This window comes from Phytophthora infestans, genomic scaffold (genome assembly GCF_000142945.1).
Source record: "Phytophthora infestans T30-4 supercont1.7 genomic scaffold, whole genome shotgun sequence".
Lineage (NCBI taxonomy): Eukaryota > Oomycota > Peronosporomycetes > Peronosporales > Peronosporaceae > Phytophthora > Phytophthora infestans.
Window position 1 is genome coordinate 1,664,789 of NW_003303752.1, and position 21,170 is coordinate 1,685,958.

A 21,170-nucleotide genomic window follows, 5' to 3' on the forward strand; every position below is an offset into this window, starting at 1 on the left:
TCTATCCTAATAGGCGGTCTCTCACTGCTCTCGAAGCAAGCTTCCACATTCCTTGGAGGGCAAGGCACGTGCTGCCTTCTAGCTTCCTAACATCATGCGCTCTCAAAGTCGTCCGTATCCGTACTCCAACACGAAGATCTCCTAGATTGACGTCTCCGTCGTCAAACGACAGCGGCCCACTGGGTACAGCAAGATCGCCAGGGCTGACGTCCTTTCGTGCCGGGCATCCGAGCTTAGCACACGGCGCATACAACGATTGACGTCGGCGGTGTCACATCCTGCCCCAGTCCCAGCTATGAGACGGCCACCGCGACTTACATCTCCGACAGCAGCGCCGGTTGAACATTTACTGCCTTGTCCAAAAAGCGGAGCTGCTGGATACGTCTACAAGCGTCTGATTGCCCTACGCGAGGAGAAAGCAGGCGTAGGAAGGAAGAGGAAAGGCAAGGTGGAGTCGTCAAGATTCCTGACACAGAATGTGAGGGGGTTTAAACAGGAAAACCAGTTCGGCTGGTGACGAGCGTGGCGTAGAATACCGGTGAGGGAACGGCCGGTGGCTTGGTTACTTCAGGAGACGCACATCAGCTCAGAGGATGAAGCGGACACACTGGGGGAAGCATGGAAGCAGCTTTGGGGGAAGCAAAACGAGAAAGACGGCCCTCGCTTATCATATTGGAGTGTGCACAGCTCCAAGGTAGGAGGGGTGGCGATATTACTCAACCGGATCACTCCAAGGAGGCCAAAGCATGGAACGTAGGTCACTGGACTAATCGGGGAATAGCTGTCCGAATCGGAGGGCAACTCGTAGTAAATGTCTACGCCCCCAATGTACCGGTGGAGCGAGAAGCATTCTGGAAACAACTCAGGCAATGGCAATGGCCCAGATGTGAAATAGTGTTGGCCGGCGATTTTAATTGCGTGCAGAGTCCGCCACTGGACAGGATGGGTGGACAGCGAAGTGCGAAACCCGAATGTCGAGCTCTACGGGAGCTCGTGCGCCACCTCGACCTGGAAGATGCTGTGACGTTAGAAGGAGCGGTAAATGAAGACGAAGAATATATCGATCCCACGGAATTCTTTACGTATTGGAGAGCAGAATGTGCGAGTAGGATCGACCGTTTCTACGTTCCAACCGACTGGACGAACAAGGTGCACTGGGTGGAAGTTAAGGAACCAGCAGCGCCCTCCGATCACCAGTGTGTCTGCCTTCACCTACGGAATCAACGCCAACAGCACCAACGACAACTCACGAACCGTCTAATTTCATACCCCATTCGGTCCTCCCGCCCAGCGCGGGTACATGCAGAGCTAATGGCCGAACTGATAGAAAAAGGGGTGGGAAAAGGAGTAACGAGCAGGACTTGGGACCGCACAGCTGTCGAATGTGTACACAGCATCAAGAAAATTCAGCGTCAGGAGCGTAGAAGAAGGAAGAAAGCCAAGCATCGAGCGAATGCGCAAAACCGAGCGCATCTGCTTACAAGGCGGGATCTCCTCCGCCACACTGAAGAAGACGTGCGCGAAGAACACGAGATTCGTCTAGGTCAGAAGCTGGAGAGAACAATTGAGCAAATCCGGTGGAATTAGAAGAGAGTATCCAACTGGGAGAAGGACCAAACAATCACTGATATCCACCATGTCCACGGGGAGAAGTTTGACCGACACATGAACATAGCAGACAAGGTCGGGTCAGAATGGAAACCCATTCTCGGAAGGGTGCACAGCCAAATACCTTTGGAGCAGTTAGGAAGTGAGTTCGATCAGTTTGTGCTCGTGCCACAGGACAGGCACGTGACACCGGAGCAGAATAAAGTCTTGATGGCAGAAATTATGCAGGAGGAAGTATTGACTGCCTTTGCGAACCTCAATAGACACAAGGCAGCGGGGCCGGACGGTCTCAACAACGACTTCTTCAAAGACGCGCAACCTCTGCTGGTTCCAGCAATGGTGGCAATAGGCAATGAGTTGCTTAAAGGGGCGGAGCCGCCACCGTCTTTCCTTGAAGGACTGATCATCCCGTTGAGGAAAAAAGGAGATTCAACAGATGCGATGGACTATAGGCCTATTTCTTTACTGCAGACTGGGTATAAAGTCTTCATGAAGGTGCTAGCGGCCCGGATGCAAAGGGTTCTGGGGAGACCAATTGGCGATTCTCAACAGGGTTTCATTCAGGGGCGTCAAATGATGAAGACGGTCATGATGATGCTGGCGGTGATCGCAACAGCACGGGGTGAACCTGACCTAGCAGCATTGCTCAGCAGAGTCATTATTCTGCTAGATTTCAGGAAGGCCTACGACACGGTATCTCGTGAATTTCTCTTTCTGGCGCTGAAAAATTTTGGCTTTTCGAAAGAATTCGTCAACTTGCAGCGACGGCTCCATGACGGAACAACAGCGAGGTTTCTCGTCAACGGAGAGCTCTCAAGAGCACAATTAGTGGTATCGAGCATTAGGCAGGGGTTCCCGGTCGCGCCGCTGCTCTTCATCATCGCAGCAGAGGTGCTGGCTTTAGCCATTCGGCAGGACCCAGAATTGCAGGGCATTGAAGTACCGGGAGCAGAAGATCAAAGACACTTGTTCTCGGCCTTTGTAGATGACTCTACTCTATTTCTGCAGCGAGCTCAGCAGATCCCCCGAGCCATGCAGACTGTGGAGCGCTTTGGTAGACTGTCTGGTCTACAGGTCCAGCCAGCCAAAAGCATGCTCATCTTCCTGAATAAGGCAGTCGAGTTGACTCAGTTCCTTGGCCTGCCGGTCCTGAAACATGGAGATACGGTCCGTTATTTAGGCTATCAAGTGGGCACCGGAACGTTGACGGATGTGAATTGGGCCACACGCATTCGGAACATTCAGCGAAGGCTGGCAACGGCAACGAGATTAGCGACCAGTGTGGAGCATCGGGTGACGATCTTAAATGTTATTATGCTACCGTCCGTGCTGTTCACTGCGGTAGCGTTCGAGATGCCCCTATGGGCAGAGAAGCAGATTCTCAACCTGCAAAAACAGTTGCTATGGAGACATAGCACAGCGACAGATACGAGTCAGCACAAGGTGAATCCGGGACTTGTATATGCCCCAAAGCCGGCAGGAGGAATGGGGCTGGCATCAGTTCCTATAGCATGTCAGACCCAGAGAGTTAAACACACCATACTGTGGCTCGTGCAACGCAAAGACACTTACTTGTTTGCATGGAAGGCTTGGATCTTTCGCGGATCAACGAGTGAGTGGGGTGAAGTTATATCTCCGACTAGCGTGACCGCTAAGGTAGCCACACGAGTCAGAGGACAGCCTGGGGAAAGAGTGCAGCAGCTGATGACTACTTGGCTCCAACCACCTGATGACCTTTCAGCAGACTCCATCTTGAAGTACCAGACGGATCTTGAGCAACTGGAAGTAGACTCTCTTAGCTGGACTGTAGCAGGAAGATGAATCATCGAGCTACCAAGGGTATTGGTGTCACCGTGGAGGGGGCTGACGGCGGTAGTTGAAACATTCTGGCCGGCGTTCAAATTGAACGCCAACCCGTGGATATTGGACAAGAGTGGAAACACACTCAGCAATAAAAAATACGACAGGATTCAAAGCTGCACAATCGAGGAACTTCATATCACGCGTACAACGGAGACGACTTACGCCTTCTCAATCCCAGTCGAAGGAGCAGTGGAACATCAGCAGGCAAAGTTGAGGAGATGGGGCCTACCAATACTGCTGAACGCTCCGACGTTAGCAGTTGGAGAGGTACTGCACGTCCGGCCCGAACTGACTTTGAGGCATCCGCCAGAAGTGTTAGCAGGTTACACCTGGCAACTCACGCAAGACGGGGGAGCGAGAGGAACGTGCACCACGGGTCAAGGAACTCAAGGAAGCAGCATTCTGTTAGAGCAAATGCCCAATGGGATAGCATGGAGATTAGCGTCTGGAGACCTGGGGGAGGAGATTCAGCAGCCAAACGCAAGGAAAGCACTACCCCAGCTCAGCGCCTCCGGAGGATTGGTGTTTTACGCGCACCCATGGGTCCACAGCTTCCCCTGGAGTGTGAAGAAGAGCGTGGCAAACAAACACGTTTTGGTGGCGTTGAAAAAGCAGCCGTTCCGGCGGTACAGAGGAGATGACGGACAACTCCACAGGCAAGTGCAACGCCTTCAGGACATTGTGGCAACCAGCGTCTGGCAAAATGCAGCAATGCAACAAACACCGACGCAAGTATGGGCACACAAACACCAGCTCACAGAATACCAGGTCTGGGTGGTATATCGCGTGGCAGTTAGGCAACTCAACTTATACCACGAAGGATGTCGGCAAGATAATAGCTGCCGAAAGACACCGGAGTGCCGTGAGCACAAAGAGACGGTGGAACATCTCTTCTGGGAGTGTTCATGCGCGCAAGCCTGCTGGAGCAAATTAATTCAGCACTGGACGGGCGAATGCTGGTCACCTGGGCAGGTAGAGCGCTTCCAACAGCAGTGCGCCAGCCGCAAGGCACCGCTGCTATCTCAATGCGTGCAGCAGCAATTGAGCAGCAAGTTTCCGGATGAGATTAAACAGTTTGCAGCGGACTGGAAGCGAATTTGGAGCATTCTTTGCAGTATCTGCCTCACTAGCATATGGACTCAGAGGAACAGAGTAGTCTTCCACCAAGACGAGATCACAGCGGACGCAAGCAGTCAGGAGTTTTGGGCGTCGGCCATGAGACAACTACAAGCGATAGGAAAGCGGGAAAGCCGAAGACCGGAAACACAAGAGCAAGGTACCCGAATGCTGTTATGCCTGCGGGTACTACAAAAACAACCAAGAGAGCACCCAATACAAAGGGTGAGCCTCGTACAACCACCGGACCTACTGGCACCGGCGTTGCTATCCAGGCTTAGGAAATTCCAGACGTCTAGTCGTCGTTAAGACCAAATAGAATAGTCTGCCTCTCTCTCAAACATTTACTGCCTTGTTCTACACCATCTAGGTACCCTCAAGTTTCGCTAGAGTGATTCGTCGCCACGACGCCCTTCCTGGTCGGTAGGGTTATTGCCACGTCCTGGCGATAATGATGCGACTGACGTCGAGGCTTCTTCGTACATATTTCAGTTGATTGTTCGCCCTATTATCAAGTCGACCATATACCTAGTTGTGTATAACGGATCCTCCTATGCAGACATTCTGCGCAAAATGGAAATGATGGCTCTCGTGTAAGGGCCGAGTAGTCAAATGAGAGCGAATTGTCGGTGGCTGCACCATCAATGGAGGGTTGGACCAAACTTATGCAGTTCAAGTCGAAAAGACAGATCGTAGACTACATAAAGTCGCAGCACCAGTGGAACTCATGGCTTACAGTTGTGAAGGGTGAGACTGTAGCTCCAGGTGTATAAGTACAAAGCTCGAGCCCTCGAAAAAGCTGTACTTGCCGTGTGGTGTCCTGCAAGTGTGGCGGCTTGCGCTAGGGGGAGAAGAGGGTACCTACTTTGTGATAGATTATTAACCAGCGAGCCACTATATTTAGCCAGTCACATGTGTCTGTAAACTACTTGGCCATTTTGCTGAAACAAACAAGCCGACCCAAAAGCGCAATTTTAATGGAATTCACAATATCATTTGTGCAAAGGAAGCTTTTTTAAAAAGGCAGTCGTTATATCACCCGAATGGCAACATGCTTTAGGATTTGCACACACCCGAGTGCGCCCGAATGTGTCCGAGCTACCCGAATGGGGGCATTCGATGTATACATGCGAATCATGTATAGCTGGATAAATAGTTCAGTGAAGTGTAGCCAAGTTCAATGACATCCCAGGCAGTGTCAGAGTAAAATGCATCAGAAATGTAAAGTCTCATATTATGCCGAAGAAACTTACGCAGACATACAGAGGAACCGGTATCGTAGAAGCTGCAACCTTTGCTTGTTCACATATCCCACGTCAGTAGCTCCCGTAAAGGCTTCGAATGCCAAGAGAACGTAAATGCCACAATTGTAGTTGTCGGTCTGGATACCAATGCTCGATACGTACGACTGGTGATGATACCTATCCTTCGGTATCGGTAGGACCCCCACCAATTTGTGCGCGATAGCTCGGACGCTGGCCGCATAGGATGATGACATCGGGTCGTAAGTGTATATGCTTTCGGTCGATAGGTCGATCATGATAGCGCACCAATGATTTCCATTACAATTGATGGGAACGAGCACCTTTTCGTCCGAAACCCCGGCGAAAAGAGACGCAAGGCCCTCCATGTCTGTAGTGTTTTTCCCGTTGACAACTACACCGACGTGGCTCGAATCAATGGTGACCAACCCTGGTGGGGACGCAAACATCACGTTCATCACCGCATACATGCACTCGTCCCCGAGTGACCCTATGTCAGCAAGGTCTAGTAGATGTATCTGTGCTCCAATGTTAGTCTTACTAGCCTTATTTCAAGGTAGTACAGTGACAAGATGACGTACCGAGTCAGAGCGAATCTGTAGCTGCTTAAGCTTGCTTGGTATCTCATGGTCTGCTTCAATAGTGTAGTCCGGGCTAAGCGGCTGGGTGAAGTCGATTCGGCTGATCCAGTTCAGCGTTTTGTCAATAGAGTCGAAGATTGTAATTGCGTGATGCCAACCTTTCATCATTCGTAATGTCGCTGTTGAGAACACACCCAGACTAATAATCTCGACCGATACGTCTCTCTCCGATAATCCAGACGTTTTGCGTTGAAGCGCGGAAACCTTCGCGTCACACTTTCTGAGTATGTCTTTGGAAAGCACTCGAGTCAGCAAACTTGAGTCTGTCAGCGTCTTGCCTGCAGGGAGTTTGCTCGTCTGTCGGGCCACTGGGGGTTTAGGCTTAGTCCCAAATGTATACACTTGTAGTCGTCGAGCAAGTTCAGCGGAGGGTGAATAGGTAGCGTTCGTGGAAAGGCTTTCGTGAGCGGACCGCAAGCTTATTTGCAAGTCAAACAGCGTTGAATCTGCCTCTACACTCCGAATCAGCCTGTTTCGGTTTGCTTTCTTTGCTTTTGGCGTGACTTTAGGTCTCCCTCGTTGACGCACTGGACTCGCAATTTCGAACTCCACATCTCTGTCTTCAATATCAACTGTAGATAATCTGGATGTAGTCGCCTGTTGATCTCCTTCACTGGCTTGAGCTACTGATGGTGTTTCATTGACTGGTTTTGATAGTGCAGAAATGCTATGTTCGGGCACAATCGGTCTCGGTTCAGGCACAGTTGGTCTCATATTAACCGCGGTTGTAGGTGGCTCCGGCTCACTTGGTTCTTGGATACATGCACTTGTTTTCGGGGCAGTCGGTTTCGATACACTCGCAGCTTGCTCGGGGATGATCAACCTTAAATCGGGCACAATCGGTCCTGCTTCGGGCACGGTTGGTCTTGATTCGGGCAAAGTTGGTCTTGGTTGGGCACAGTTGGGCATATGTCGGCTAGATCGTGAGTGTTGGCCTCCTCTGTGACACAGGAGGTCCTAGTCTTACTGCAATGATCGCCCACGGCAAGCAAGCTCTCTTCGGTATGCTCAATATCAGCTTGACCAAACTCACAGTCGCCACAATCATCCACATCGTCACCCGCACCTGTGGTCTTTGAAACCAGGATGGTAGGTCGTTCCGTTTCGGTTTGAAGAAGCCTCTCAAACTCCTTGTGCTTTATGATACGAGACACCGATTGGAAAAACTTCATTGCAAGCTGGTAGTCCTTCATCCCGAATCCGGCCATTGTGTCACTGATAGAGCTAGCTATCAAGTTTGCCTCCCGATATTTTCGGTTAGAGTCCCATGTGGAGCTCGCGTCTTCAGGGGCAGATACAATGGCAAACTTGGCACGAGGAAGTTCAGCCAGGTTGACAGCGGATCGGACCGTAGTTAGTAGCCACCGCTCGTTTAGCAATTGAGTCGGGATTACAGATTCCATCTTCATGTCTTTCCGTATGAAGAACACATGCCGGCAAGGAAGTAAGCGCGTCGCCATGAAGAGGCATGAGCACGTCCAACTATTCTTGTAAACCGTGTAACTGACTCGAGGCTCGTCGAGGGCATCTTCCGACCTTGATTCGCTATGGATAGCGTATACTCCGGGAAATACCTCATTATACTGATACGAAGTTTGGGCGACGGCAAACGTGTACTGCTTGTAGATCAGCTCACAAGCGTGTTGGCCAACGAGGTTGGCAACATGCTTCATCTCCTTATCGTAGTGAGTATGCTGGACGGAAGTCACTTTAAAGACTTGGTCGTTAAAGCTGCGTTCCTGACGACTCTGGTAGTACATGATGGAGGCAATGCACTCGTCCAGATCCATGAACGCGTCAACCCACTCTTTAAGCTGCTTCCATGCCGACTCTAAGCGGTTGTTAGTATTGTTTCCAAGAGTAACCGTGTTTTGACGCTTGTATGCACACCATAGCTCTCTGCAGCTATCCCAATTCTTCGTAAAGTAGGCTTCAAACGCATGCAGATTGGGGTCGCATTCCTCTTCGGCTTCATTGTGAGCATCCGAGCCGGCTTGAGTCTGAACTAAGTCCGCATCACCAACGCGAAACCCAATTGGACCCGAATCACCCGCTGAGTGCCCGACTGAGCTCGAATCCAACATTAAGTGCCCAACTGAGCCCGAATCAGCCACAACCTGCCCGAGTAAGCTCGAACTGCCCGAAGCAACGCCAAATGTCACAAGGTGGCGGAGGTAGCGACGATGCTTCAAATAGGCTGCCTCAGTAGGAGCATACACGAGCAAATTGAATGTGCTGCGTAGCTGGTCCTTTTGCCATGAGGTGAAACCATAGTCCGAAGATGCCACAGCCTCTCTCAGATACTTCAACACGTGAAACTGACAGAGCAGTATAGAGGCATCCGGAAACGCTGCCCTGAGTACCGACAACTCCGTAACGTCTTTGTCGATAAGTATGCTTTGGACTCGAGTCCATGCCGGATTGTTCTGCTTAAACTCCTCGATTGCAGTGACGAGAGTGTGACGACGTTCATTCTGTAGAAGGGCGTGCTGAACAAACTGTCCGTGGCCGAAAACATCGTGCGCCATGAACGAAAATACCTTGAACTTAGAAGCATTGGTGCCGTGGGTTGCATCGATCAAAAGAACCTCCGGGAATTGCTCGAACATCAGCCTCATGTGCTGGGTTTGCAATGTAATGCAGGTCGCAACTCGTTAATTACATTCAACACTGCACGTTAGCTAAGGTATCGATAGTCAAATTGAACGAATACTATACCTTGGTCTGCATGGTCTCGACAAATATACGTCCAATATTTCCTGGTGCTTCACAGAATTCTTGCATCCATGTTTTCAACCGTTTGGAACTGTTACGCGAATTACGCACGTTTTCGCTCTGCTTGAGGCTTCGAACCATGTTACGCACGTCCTGAATAGACGGGTTGGCGTCCGTGTTCTCGATGATGAACTTCATAATATTCTTGTGTTTTGCACCCGCCTTGCGGAGCATATCCACCGACTCAACGACGCCATCATCTAGCACCTTGTGGATCGAGGAAAAGCGATAGAAGGTTTGGCGGTTGACGACATGATTGTGTACGGGGTTACTGATACAAACTGCAAACGCGTGCTTGGCTTTGTCAACTAGTCGAACGCAGGCGTTGATCTATGCCAGATTTATTAACGTTAGTACCGATAATTGAGACAATAGTACCCGCAATGCCCGAACAAACCCGAACGAACCCGAGCAGAAGTAAAACTTGAAGCCGTATCTTACCTGGGCTTTGCAGTCCGATAACCGGGTCTCTTGACGTGGGCGCTTGCTGTTTCCCTTCGACTTGTACTTGCCGAAGCAAGTACAGACTAACGTCTTCGCGTAGTATTTCCATTCGGACGGGATTTCAGGTACTTTAGAGTTCTTGTTTCGGATGTCTGTGTTACGACGCTCAACGGTCGTGTTTGTACGAACACGGAAGACCTTCATAGCACACAATGGGATCAGCAAAGAAGCCTATTGCAGTGTAAATCCACTTTACCTGGTAAGATGCGGCAAAATACCGGTCTAAATACGAGTGGAAAGCGTCCCACGATGTGAAGTGGTGCTTGTCGGGCACAGCCAGCGTTACATTGATAGACTCAGAGTCGTCGGTGTTGGTCCAGTCGCTGGAGCGGCTGCTGTTGTCGCCAGATTCCATCGGGAGCGATTCGTCGACCAATTCCTCTTCGCTGGACTCGACCGAGACGTTGGATGCGTCATCATCGCTTCGTGACCCTGATCCACGACGTTTTTGAGACGTCCGCGCCCTTAGCTCCATCTACAACGTTTGCGCTGATCGATTCTTGCCCTGTGGCTGACCCACGCTCGGCAGCACGCGCAGATTCGTGGCGATCGTCCAGCAGTATTCAGACCCCGAGGCGGGAAAAATGTGTGGTCGCCCCCCTTTACTATACGGTATACTTTGTCCGGAAAGGGGTATTTATCTGAGGAGTTTTAGGGTCGACTCGACTCAGATTTGGCAGATATTCATTCGGGCAAATGAATCACTCTCAATAAAAAAAGCATGATAACAAGCATGTGGTGAGGTTGCATTTTGGATTCACTTTACTATCCTCGCACCACCTTCAAGTCCCACAATAATGAAGCACGAGGGAGGGCAGCCGAAGATATACTACGTGCGAGTAATTTTAGCCTCACAGAGTTGCTGTCCCCTCCTTGGCCGACGAGGTTTTGCTGACTTCGAGTTTTGCTTTCACTTCGGCATAAGTTCTCCTGGCGTTGTGAAGCTGAAAACTCTACAAGCAATAATTCAACATTTGCCGCAGTTACTGCACCCCCATGCCTTACCTTTAATTAGCGTGTTAATACTGTGCAGCATCCCGCTGATTTGAGGATTCGTCAAGCAAACTTCGTACAACCCCTGCACTGTCATCAACTTGCCCGAATCTTCACCACAGAATGCCTTCTGCTCAATCAGGATTGTTAATCTCAGCGTATCCGAAGCCCCCATGTTCAAATGCTGGGTCGCTTACCTCTAGAATCGCTATCGCACTACCTGGGATTAAATCAGCAAGCTGAAAAACTATCTCGACACTTGTGAAAAAGACTCAGCAACGAGCTCTACGCCTCAGACGTGAGATGACCTTCAATGTCCGCGTACAGTCGCAAGATGAAATAAACTTTCGAGTGGAGGTCCGCTTTTATTAGCAACGCCACCCGCGCAATACACTCGATGTACGCATACAGTGGCGTCGTCCTTGAGCTTCGGAACTACTTTTCCATGATGAAAGAATCGGAAGTGGGGCTCCGGATCTGCTACTAGCATCCCAAACACTTCTTCGAATTGCATCAGCTGTATATGCCGTGGACAAGCTGGCTTCCGAGCACCTAAGCTATTGTAGCGGCAGAAAATGAAGGGGCTAGTAATCAAAATCCCATGGGGTGCTCAATTTTGATAAAACCAGATATGATTTTTAGATATGTGATAAAACCGCCCATTTTGAGTATGATTTTGGTGTTAAAACCGGCTAATTCGCAGTAGTTTTGGCGCTACAGGCTCCCCAAAAAGGTGTCTCCAAGGACCTTTAAACGGGGAAACAGTTGCTATAATGCTGATATTCTATTGGTCAAGAGTGTGGAAAGGGCAAAACAGTTGTACAAACAGGCGTTAAAAATAAAACGTTCAAATTTAAAAGGCAGTCGTTATATCACCCGAATGGCAACATGCTTTAGGATTTGCACACACCCGAGTGCGCCCGAATGTGTCCGAGCTACCCGAATGGGGGCATTCGATGTATACATGCGAATCATGTATAGCTGGATAAATAGTTCAGTGAAGTGTAGCCAAGTTCAATGACATCCCAGGCAGTGTCAGAGTAAAATGCATCAGAAATGTAAAGTCTCATATTATGCCGAAGAAACTTACACAGACATACAGAGGTACCGGTATCGTAGAAGCTGCAACCTTTGCTTGTTCACATATCCCACGTCAGAAGCTCCCGTAAAGGCTTCGAATGCCAAGAGAACGTAAATGCCACAATTGTAGTTGTCGGTCTGGATACCAATGCTCGATACGTACGACTGGTGATGATACCTATCCTTCGGTATCGGTAGGACCCCCACCAACTTGTGCGCGATAGCTCGGACGCTGGCCGCATAGGATGATGACATCGGGTCGTAAGTGTATATGCTTTCGGTCGATAGGTCGATCATGATAGCGCACCAATGATTTCCATTACAATTGATGGGAACGAGCACCTTTTCGTCCGAAACCCCGGCGAAAAGAGACGCAAGGCCCTCCATGTCTGTAGTGTTTTTCCCGTTGACAACTACACCGACGTGGCTCGAATCAATGGTGACCACCCCTGGTGTGGACACAAACATCACGTTCATCACCGCATACATGCACTCGTCCCCGAGTGACCCTCTGGCAGCAAGGTCTAGTAGATGTATCTGTGCTCCAATGTTAGTCTTACTAGCCTTATTTCGAGGTAGTACAGTGACAAGATGACGTACCGAGTCAGAGCGAATCTGTAGCTGCTTAAGCTTGCTTGGTATCTCATGGTCTGCTTCAATAGTGTAGTCCGGGCTAAGCGGCTGGGTGAAGTCGGACTCGCAATTTCGAACTTCACATCTCTGTCTTCAATATCAACTGTAGATAATCTGGATGTAGTCGCCTGTTGATCTCCTTCACTGGCTTGAGCTACTGATGGTGTTTCATTGACTGGTTGTGATAGTGCAGAAATGCTATGTTCGGGCACAATCGGTCTCGGTTCAGGCACAGTTGGTCTCATATTAACCGCGGTTGTAGGTGGCTCCGGTTCACTTGGTTCTTGGATACATGCACTTGTTTTCGGGGCAGTCGGTTTCGATACACTCGCAGCTTGCTCGGGGATGATCAACCTTACATCTGGCACAATCGGACCTGCTTCGGGAAAGTTGGTCTTTGATTCGCACCAAGTTGAGCTTGATTGAGGTCCAATTGGGCATATGTCGGCTAGATCGTGAGTGTTGGCCTCCTCTGTGACACAGGAGATCCTAGTCTTACTGCAATGATCGCCCACGGCAAGCAAGCTCTCTTCGGTATGCTCAATATCAGCTTGACCAAACTCACAGTCGCCACAATCATCCACATCGTCACCCGCACCTGTGGTCTTTGAAACCAGGATGGTAGGTCGTTCCGTTTCGGTTTGAAGAAGCCTCTCAAATCCTTGTGCTTTATGATACGAGACACCGATTGGAAAAACTTCATTGCAAGCTGGTAGTCCTTCATCCCGAATCCGGCCATTGTGTCACTGATAGAGCTAGCTATCAAGTTTGCCTCCCGATATTTTCGGTTAGAGTCCCATGTGGAGCTCGCGTCTTCAGGGGCAGATACAATGGCAAACTTGGCACGAGGAAGTTCAGCCAGGTTGACAGCGGATCGGACCGTAGTTAGTAGCCACCGCTCGTTTAGCAATTGAGTCGGGATTACAGATTCCATCTTCATGTCTTTCCGTATGAAGAACACATGCCGGCAAGGAAGTAAGCGCGTCGCCATGAAGAGGCATGAGCACGTCCAACTATTCTTGTAAACCGTGTAACTGACTCGAGGCTCGTCGAGGGCATCTTCCGACCTTGATTCGCTATGGATAGCGTATACTCCGGGAAATACCTCATTATACTGATACGAAGTTTGGGCGACGGCAAACGTGTACTGCTTGTAGATCAGCTCACAAGCGTGTTGGCCAACGAGGTTGGCAACATGCTTCATCTCCTTATCGTAGTGAGTATGCTGGACGGAAGTCACTTTAAAGACTTGGTCGTTAAAGCTGCGTTCCTGACGACTCTGGTAGTACATGATGGAGGCAATGCACTCGTCCAGATCCATGAACGCGTCAACCCACTCTTTAAGCTGCTTCCATGCCGACTCTAAGCGGTTGTTAGTATTGTTTCCAAGAGTAACCGTGTTTTGACGCTTGTATGCACACCATAGCTCTCTGCAGCTATCCCAATTCTTCGTAAAGTAGGCTTCAAACGCATGCAGATTGGGGTCGCATTCCTCTTCGGCTTCATTGTGAGCATCCGAGCCGGCTTGAGTCTGAACTAAGTCCGCATCACCAACGCGAAACCCAATTGGACCCGAATCACCCGCTGAGTGCCCGACTGAGCTCGAATCCAACATTAAGTGCCCAACTGAGCCCGAATCAGCCACAACCTGCCCGAGTAAGCTCGAACTGCCCGAAGCAACGCCAAATGTCACAAGGTGGCGGAGGTAGCGACGATGCTTCAAATAGGCTGCCTCAGTAGGAGCATACACGAGCAAATTGAATGTGCTGCGTAGCTGGTCCTTTTGCCATGAGGTGAAACCATAGTCCGAAGATGCCACAGCCTCTCTCAAATACTTCAACACGTGAAACTGACAGAGCAGTATAGAGGCATCCGGAAACGCTGCCCTGAGTACCGACAACTCCGTAACGTCTTTGTCGATAAGTATGCTTTGGACTCGAGTCCATGCCGGATTGTTCTGCTTAAACTCCTCGATTGCAGTGACGAGAGTGTGACGACGTTCATTCTGCAGAAGGGCGTGCTGAACAAACTGTCCGTGGCCGAAAACATCGTGCGCCATGAACGAAAATACCTTGAACTTAGAAGCATTGGTGCCGTGGGTTGCATCGATCAAAAGAACCTACGGGAATTGCTCGAACATCAGCCTCATGTGCTGGGTTTGCAATGTAATGCAGGTCGCAACTCGTTAATTACATTCAACACTGCACGTTAGCTAAGGTATCGATAGTCAAATTGAACGAATACTATACCTTGGTCTGCATGGTCTCGACAAATATACGTCCAATATTTCCTGGTGCTTCACAGAATTCTTGCATCCATGTTTTCAACCGTTTGGAACTGTTACGCGAATTACGCACGTTTTCGCTCTGCTTGAGGCTTCGAACCATGTTACGCACGTCCTGAATAGACGGGTTGGCGTCCGTGTTCTCGATGATGAACTTCATAATATTCTTGTGTTTTGCACCCGCCTTGCGGAGCATATCCACCGACTCAACGACGCCATCATCTAGCACCTTGTGGATCGAGGAAAAGCGATAGAAGGTTTGGCGGTTGACGACATGATTGTGTACGGGGTTACACTTTGTGATACAAACTGCGAACGCGTGCTTGGCTTTGTCAACTAGTCGAACGCAGGCGTTGATCTATGCCAGATTTATTAACGTTAGTACCGATAATTGAGACAATAGTACCCGCAATGCCCGAACAAACCCGAACGAACCCGAGCAGAAGTAAAACTTGAAGCCGTATCTTACCTGGGCTTTGCAGTCCGATAACCGGGTCTCTTGACGTGGGCGCTTGCTGTTTCCCTTCGACTTGTACTTGCCGAAGCAAGTACAGACTAACGTCTTCGCGTAGTATTTCCATTCGGACGGGATTTCAGGTACTTTAGAGTTCTTGTTTCGGATGTCTGTGTTACGACGCTCAACGGTCGTGTTTGTACGAACACGGAAGACCTTCATAGCACACAATGGGATCAGCAAAGAAGCCTATTGCAGTGTAAATCCACTTTACCTGGTAAGATGCGGCAAAATACCGGTCTAAATACGAGTGGAAAGCGTCCCACGATGTGAAGTGGTGCTTGTCGGGCACAGCCAGCGTTACATTGATAGACTCAGAGTCGTCGGTGTTGGTCCAGTCGCTGGAGCGGCTGCTGTTGTCGCCAGATTCCATCGGGAGCGATTCGTCGACCAATTCCTCTTCGCTGGACTCGACCGAGACGTTGGATGCGTCATCATCGCTTCGTGACCCTGATCCACGACGTTTTTGAGACGTCCGCGCCCTTAGCTCCATCTACAACGTTTGCGCCGATCGATTCTTGCCCTGTGGCTGACCCACGCTCGGCAGCACGCGCAGATTCGTGGCGATCGTCCAGCAGTATTCAGACCCCGAGGCGGGAAAAATGTGTGGTCGCCCCCCTTTACTATACGGTATACTTTGTCCGGAAAGGGGTATTTATCTGAGGAGGTTTAGGGTCGACTCGACTCAGATTTGGCAGATTTTCATTCGGGCAAATGAATCACTCTCTTTTAAAAAAGACTATTCTAGCTGAGCACTCAAACGATAGAAAAAAATGTCATGAAATCGCTGGATTATCACGTCCATTAGTATCGTCTGGATAAAATCCAGAGAACGTGTGCGTGGGAGACTCCTGGACACAATTATACGGCCACCTTCCTATAATTCAGTCATTTGTTATTATTCGACGGTGCGGTTTTCACACAAGTTGCAAAACATGCTTAAAAAAGGCAAGGATGTGCTAACGCTCGCGTTTTTTGCACTTTATGGGGAGGCTCGCATACAAAAAAGGGATTTGTCAAGGTGGTCACAATTTACGGCCACAATCGGTCATACGAGGTTTACGCTTGACGAGAAGACAAAGCGCTGGACATGATTGTCAAAAACGTTTTCATTTGTCTCAAATACCGATTAAGCCCACGAATACCGGTCAAAGCTTGACAATTCAAAATGTTCAGTTTCCCTACAGTTGCAAATATATGCAATGCAGTCGTTTACGACTTCCATATGCAGTCGCAAACCTAGGAAAACGGAGAGGGAATACTATGGCGTGGTGGTAGAAGTAACTCATGTCGACGTCAAGCCTATGCGGTGTCGCTCCGTCTTGGCGCGGTCGATGAAGATCTCCACAAGCCGACGCCGCGTGTCGTCCAACTCGGTGGCGAGATACTTGGGTACAATAGAGCTGTCTTCTTTCATCGCAAAATGAAACGCCACCAGGCAGTCCACCGCGTTCTTGCGAACGCTAGAGCTCGCATGGTCGAGACGTCGCGTCAGTACGCCCATAAGACGAGCGGCCACGTCGTGCTTGAGCAGAAATGCTGACTCCTGGTGATTACCGCGCTCGCAGTTTTCGAAGCACACCTTGATAAGCCGCAGTACCACTTGCAGTGTCGGCGGCTCACTGTCGGAATCCCATTGAATCAGGACGGACAGCGTCTGTTTGTAGTCACTCGCAGAGACTATGAGATCACGAAGAATACGCTCGATCAAGTGGCGAGCCTGTTTCATTGACAGATGATGAGTTAGTTAGACCCCAATAGCAGCACCTTTGTCACTCGGCCCCGAAAAACTTACCACGTCAACTTGATCTACCATCGCACCAATCAAACGCTGAAGAAGCAGCTCGAAAAATACCTGCGCTCGAGAAGGCTGTGCTTCCACTAACCGTTGTAGAACCTTCAATGCATACAGATTGTTATCCGTAGCAGCGTCAAGTAACAGCAGAAGTAGCCGTCCAAAACAGCGATCCCACGTTTCCGTTGACCCAGTCTCGATGACATTTAAAGCCTGTTTCAAATAATAAGATTTACTTGTAACTTCAATCGAAACAATGAGGATACGCGCACACATACCTTGTGGAGTACATGCTTCACCTTTGATGCGGGTAAATTGTTCTGCTCGAGGATATGGAGAATATCTTCAAGCTGGACATCATACGTGTTCACTCTATCTCCCACAGACGCAAACAAACCACTCGAAATCGATATGTCTTCGGATGATGAAGTCTTTACTGCCATCTCGTTCGCTCGATCGACAGCCACAAAACTGCTTGCGAGAAGGCCCTCCTTTGGAAATGGTGAGGCTTTCTGGAATGTTGTGTTGATCCGCTTTTGGCTGTTCTGTGCAGGACTGGAGGAAGTCACGCTCGGTGACTCTACTCGCTTGCGGCTTCGTTCTGGTTTGAGTGGTGGAGGGACTTCCTGGTTGTCGTTCTCTTCACCGCGTGATCGCGTTGAGTGTGGCGCTGTTGATGACGATGAAAACGGTGGTCGCTGTGGGTTGCAAGAGTTGAGCAGAATTTTCTTGGACTTTAGGATCTTGGATACAACCAAGCGCTTGGATGGAGGAAGTAGGCCCAGAGCAACCTCCATCTCCGGGCCGTAAAGTTGTGCGGCAATCGAGATTAGCTCACCACATGCTGATGAAACCGAAACTGGGACGTCTGTATCCATTAGGAGAGCAATTTTGAGCAGGAATGACCTCATGTGGCTGTTGTTTGTACCATGTTTCATGTATCCTTCGGCCCCTGGCAGCAACTCGCGTAAGTAGTGGCATATGGCAGCCTTGATCTTCATATTGCTTCCATCTCCCACTAATGAGATCACAATAGCAACCAGTGTCGAGCTATCGAATGTCGACGCAATGTACTCCAAATTCTCCTTCGCAGCGTCTCGAATAGATTCCTTGGTGTTTATAAACTTTTGAAACAACTTTGGCAGAACCGTTTTCAAGTGAGGTAGCAGTCGCTGGCAATCGTTGGAAAGCTTCAGCAGTGGTAGCAAATTCTTCAGCACCCCCTGTGAGACGCGATAGTGGGAATCGCTGAGATGCTTGATAAACGCTGTTTGGATCCTGCCGTCCAACTTGTAATCCTTAATCGCACCACTTTCAATCTGGTCGACTCGTTTCTCGAGATACTTCCCGATGTATTCGGCAGCCTCCAGCCTAGTAGACCAGGAACTGCTCTCGACGTTCCGAATAGCTTCCTCGAGATCATCTGTGGCTAGCAATGGTGTAGCCTTAGGCCGCTCTGACGATATTACCGGTGCAATTCGCTTTGGCATAATGTCTCCAGAATCGCTCTTAGAATTATTGGTTCTAGAGCTCGATGCATTCGACGCAGTTGGTGAAGGCATAGACGAAAGTGGTAGTCGTTTCGGACCACGCGTCTCCACATCATCGATGTCCATTGGAACTGGTGATGGAGCTTCTCCTTCAAGCTGAATTCGCAGTGCTTTCGATAGCTGTTGCTGGGAGCTTGTGTGAAAACCTGCAGTGGGTGGTTCCTGTCGTGAGGTGTGTGCAGGCTGTGGTGGCTTCGGTGCATTCAGCACCCGAAGAGGGCCTGCAGGAATCTTTTGTGTTTCAGACGACGACACGACACCGTCTTTTGAAACTGACGTTTTTGTTCGAGCTGCTAGTCCAACACGCATTGGACCTTGAGATAGCAATCGCACGTTTTCCTCGCTAGAATCAACACCAAACGAGATTGATTTCCCTTCCAGTACGCGCATCGGCAGTTTTCCGGCAACTGAACCTTCTGCATTAAACTCGCGAGGTTTTTTGTCACTAAACGCCACCACTCCAGCGGCAGAAATTGCTGGCTGTGCTGCATCCGTTGTCCGAAGTGCTGAACGAACAACACTCGAACTTTGAGACGTTGAAGCCCCCATCGAGCTTGAGTCTGCTTGCCGCGTTGTTTTGGCGGTGAATTTTGAGGGATCGTCGTTTAAGTTCTTCTGAGTTGATCGATCTAAGCGAGCGAAGATGGTTTTAGCCTCGTTCTGTGTTACACATATCAACATTAACGAACATTAGCTTACTCTTCACGAATATTCTCCACGCTTGGGAACACTTACCGGGAAGAGGTACTGATACGACCAATAACATTCCCTGGACTGTGCACGCACGTCTCCCAGAGCGTCCTGCAAAATAGCAGGCATTATCGGCACGAACATCTCCGAGTGCCTGAAACAACAGCATTAGCACCAAAACCCGTACTCGGTTAGGTTGAAAAAAAAAAACACACACACACAGCAATACCCACTTGCTGAGGAAGCTGACGCTCCAATGTTGAAGGATTAATGTCAGATAGCACGCGGCGTTGTATCGTAGCACTTGGTTCCGAGATTTGACGCATTCGATCAGCCTAGCACATAATAGGCAACGAGATCATTAGCGCGGGGCAGAAATCGTGGCAAAAGCCCAGCCAACTTGCTTAGGAATCACGCGCGCGTAGCCGTTGCTCGTGCTTCCAATCATGCTTTTAATAGTTGTATCTGCTGCAGTCGAAATCACTTGGATAGTTACGTATGTCGCCTTGAGTAAACTGCCAAGACATATTTCTGCATGCGAGTTAAACTCGTCTCGAAGAATATTGGCGAGTTTCTGAATCGTCTGGCATGCTTCTCTGGACACAGACGATCGCAAGTCGCTCACTTGCTGACACAGACGCTCACGAACTGCCCGTAAGCCCTGAGATAATAATGGAACGGCATCTTCACGATTCAACGCTTTGCTGCATCGGTTTGCTAATTTCTGAAGCATCTTCAGTCCATCAACACGCTTGTCCCAATTACTGTCACGTTCAAGTTTGTCATATATCACACCGAGTTGCCGTTGGAGTTCCTTGTCCAAGATCTCGTTGCCGTCTGCTCCGGAAAAAATCTCCGCGCTAAAGTCCTGTGGAATTTGGCTGCTTGTAGGGGATACTTGAGACGGTGACCGCTTGTCTTCTGCTGAAGTTGCTGTTACCTTAGCCTCGCTCAGAGTTCGGCTCTGGACAGAGACCAAATATCTGGCCATCGAGGAAGAAGATGACGAAACCTGCAGATCGTATGACGACAAAATCGACAAATCATCTGGGAGGGCGTTGTTAGACACTGGGGTATCACTAGACTGCGACCAGCACAAAACTATTCAGTACCATTACCGGACATCACCGATCACTGCAAAAACAATTGCCTACGTACCGATCCGGCATCACACGAAGGAGCAGCACGCGCAACGCCCGCCGAGATTTTTGAACGAACTGGGATCTGCTCAAAGCGTTCAGTGAGAGTCTTCGTGTGCGCTGCCCGAATACTCTTACACTCCAAGTCACTCTGCATTATCGAGCACACACAATAGTTCATTGCCACATCATCTAAAAACTCAACCACCAGCCTATAATCTGCCGTACAAGTAGCGAGGGCCCAATGAATGTGTAAAAGATCTCCAACGTCAAAATTGCTGCATCGCGCACATTCTTTGACGAGTCTTCCAGCAACCTTAGTACCTGCACATGATAATCGCTCCGTCACATTCCATCCCATGTACGAATAGACACTCACTCAAGACTCCAAGGACTTGCACTCACATCATCCAGCAGTTCGTCTTGCCACGCCTTGAACAAATTGTGCCTTTCTAGACACCTCCAAACTGCATGTAAGCTCTAAAACACCACGCCATCTGCATTAAATATCCTAAATCCAGCCCTCAAGGCCCACTCTGCAGGTACCTGCTCGCGCGTGCGCCAATTCTTGTGATTCATGCATCCTTTAAGCTTCTCCAACACGGTAGCCACGTCAAGCACAACAGAGATTTCCACAACCACGTTCACGGCTTTCTCTCGGACCACTAATTTATTGTCCCCAAGCCGCTCTACGAGGCTGATCCACAGAAGCTTTAAATACGA

General features: G+C 49.6%; 3 protein-coding genes across 3 annotated transcripts; 1 reads left to right on the forward strand and 2 right to left on the reverse strand.

Annotated features, from left to right (window-relative positions):
* Window positions 1-523: 523 nt before the first annotated feature.
* PITG_05231 (uncharacterized protein) lies at window positions 524-1,587 on the forward strand (the record flags this gene model as incomplete). The annotated part of the gene is made up of 2 exons (XM_002998863.1): window positions 524-1,105; window positions 1,328-1,587. 2 exons carry the CDS (start codon window positions 943-945, stop codon window positions 1,585-1,587), a joined length of 423 nt encoding a protein of 140 aa, XP_002998909.1.
* Window positions 1,588-7,314: 5,727 nt separating this feature from the next.
* On the reverse strand, window positions 7,315-9,108 carry PITG_23301 (uncharacterized protein; the record flags this gene model as incomplete). Its single annotated transcript, XM_002998864.1, has 2 exons — window positions 7,315-8,490; window positions 8,641-9,108. The coding sequence occupies 2 exons, from the start codon at window positions 9,106-9,108 to the stop codon at window positions 7,315-7,317; spliced, it is 1,644 nt and encodes a 547-aa protein (XP_002998910.1).
* Window positions 9,109-16,428: 7,320 nt separating this feature from the next.
* Window positions 16,429-21,026, reverse strand: PITG_05233 (CLIP-associating protein, putative; the record flags this gene model as incomplete). Its single annotated transcript, XM_002998865.1, has 11 exons — window positions 16,429-16,993; window positions 17,069-17,281; window positions 17,347-18,480; window positions 18,538-19,278; window positions 19,354-19,452; window positions 19,542-19,643; window positions 19,709-20,392; window positions 20,467-20,598; window positions 20,653-20,771; window positions 20,849-20,927; window positions 20,994-21,026. 11 exons carry the CDS (start codon window positions 21,024-21,026, stop codon window positions 16,559-16,561), a joined length of 3,771 nt encoding a protein of 1,256 aa, XP_002998911.1.
* Window positions 21,027-21,170: the final 144 nt, after the last annotated feature.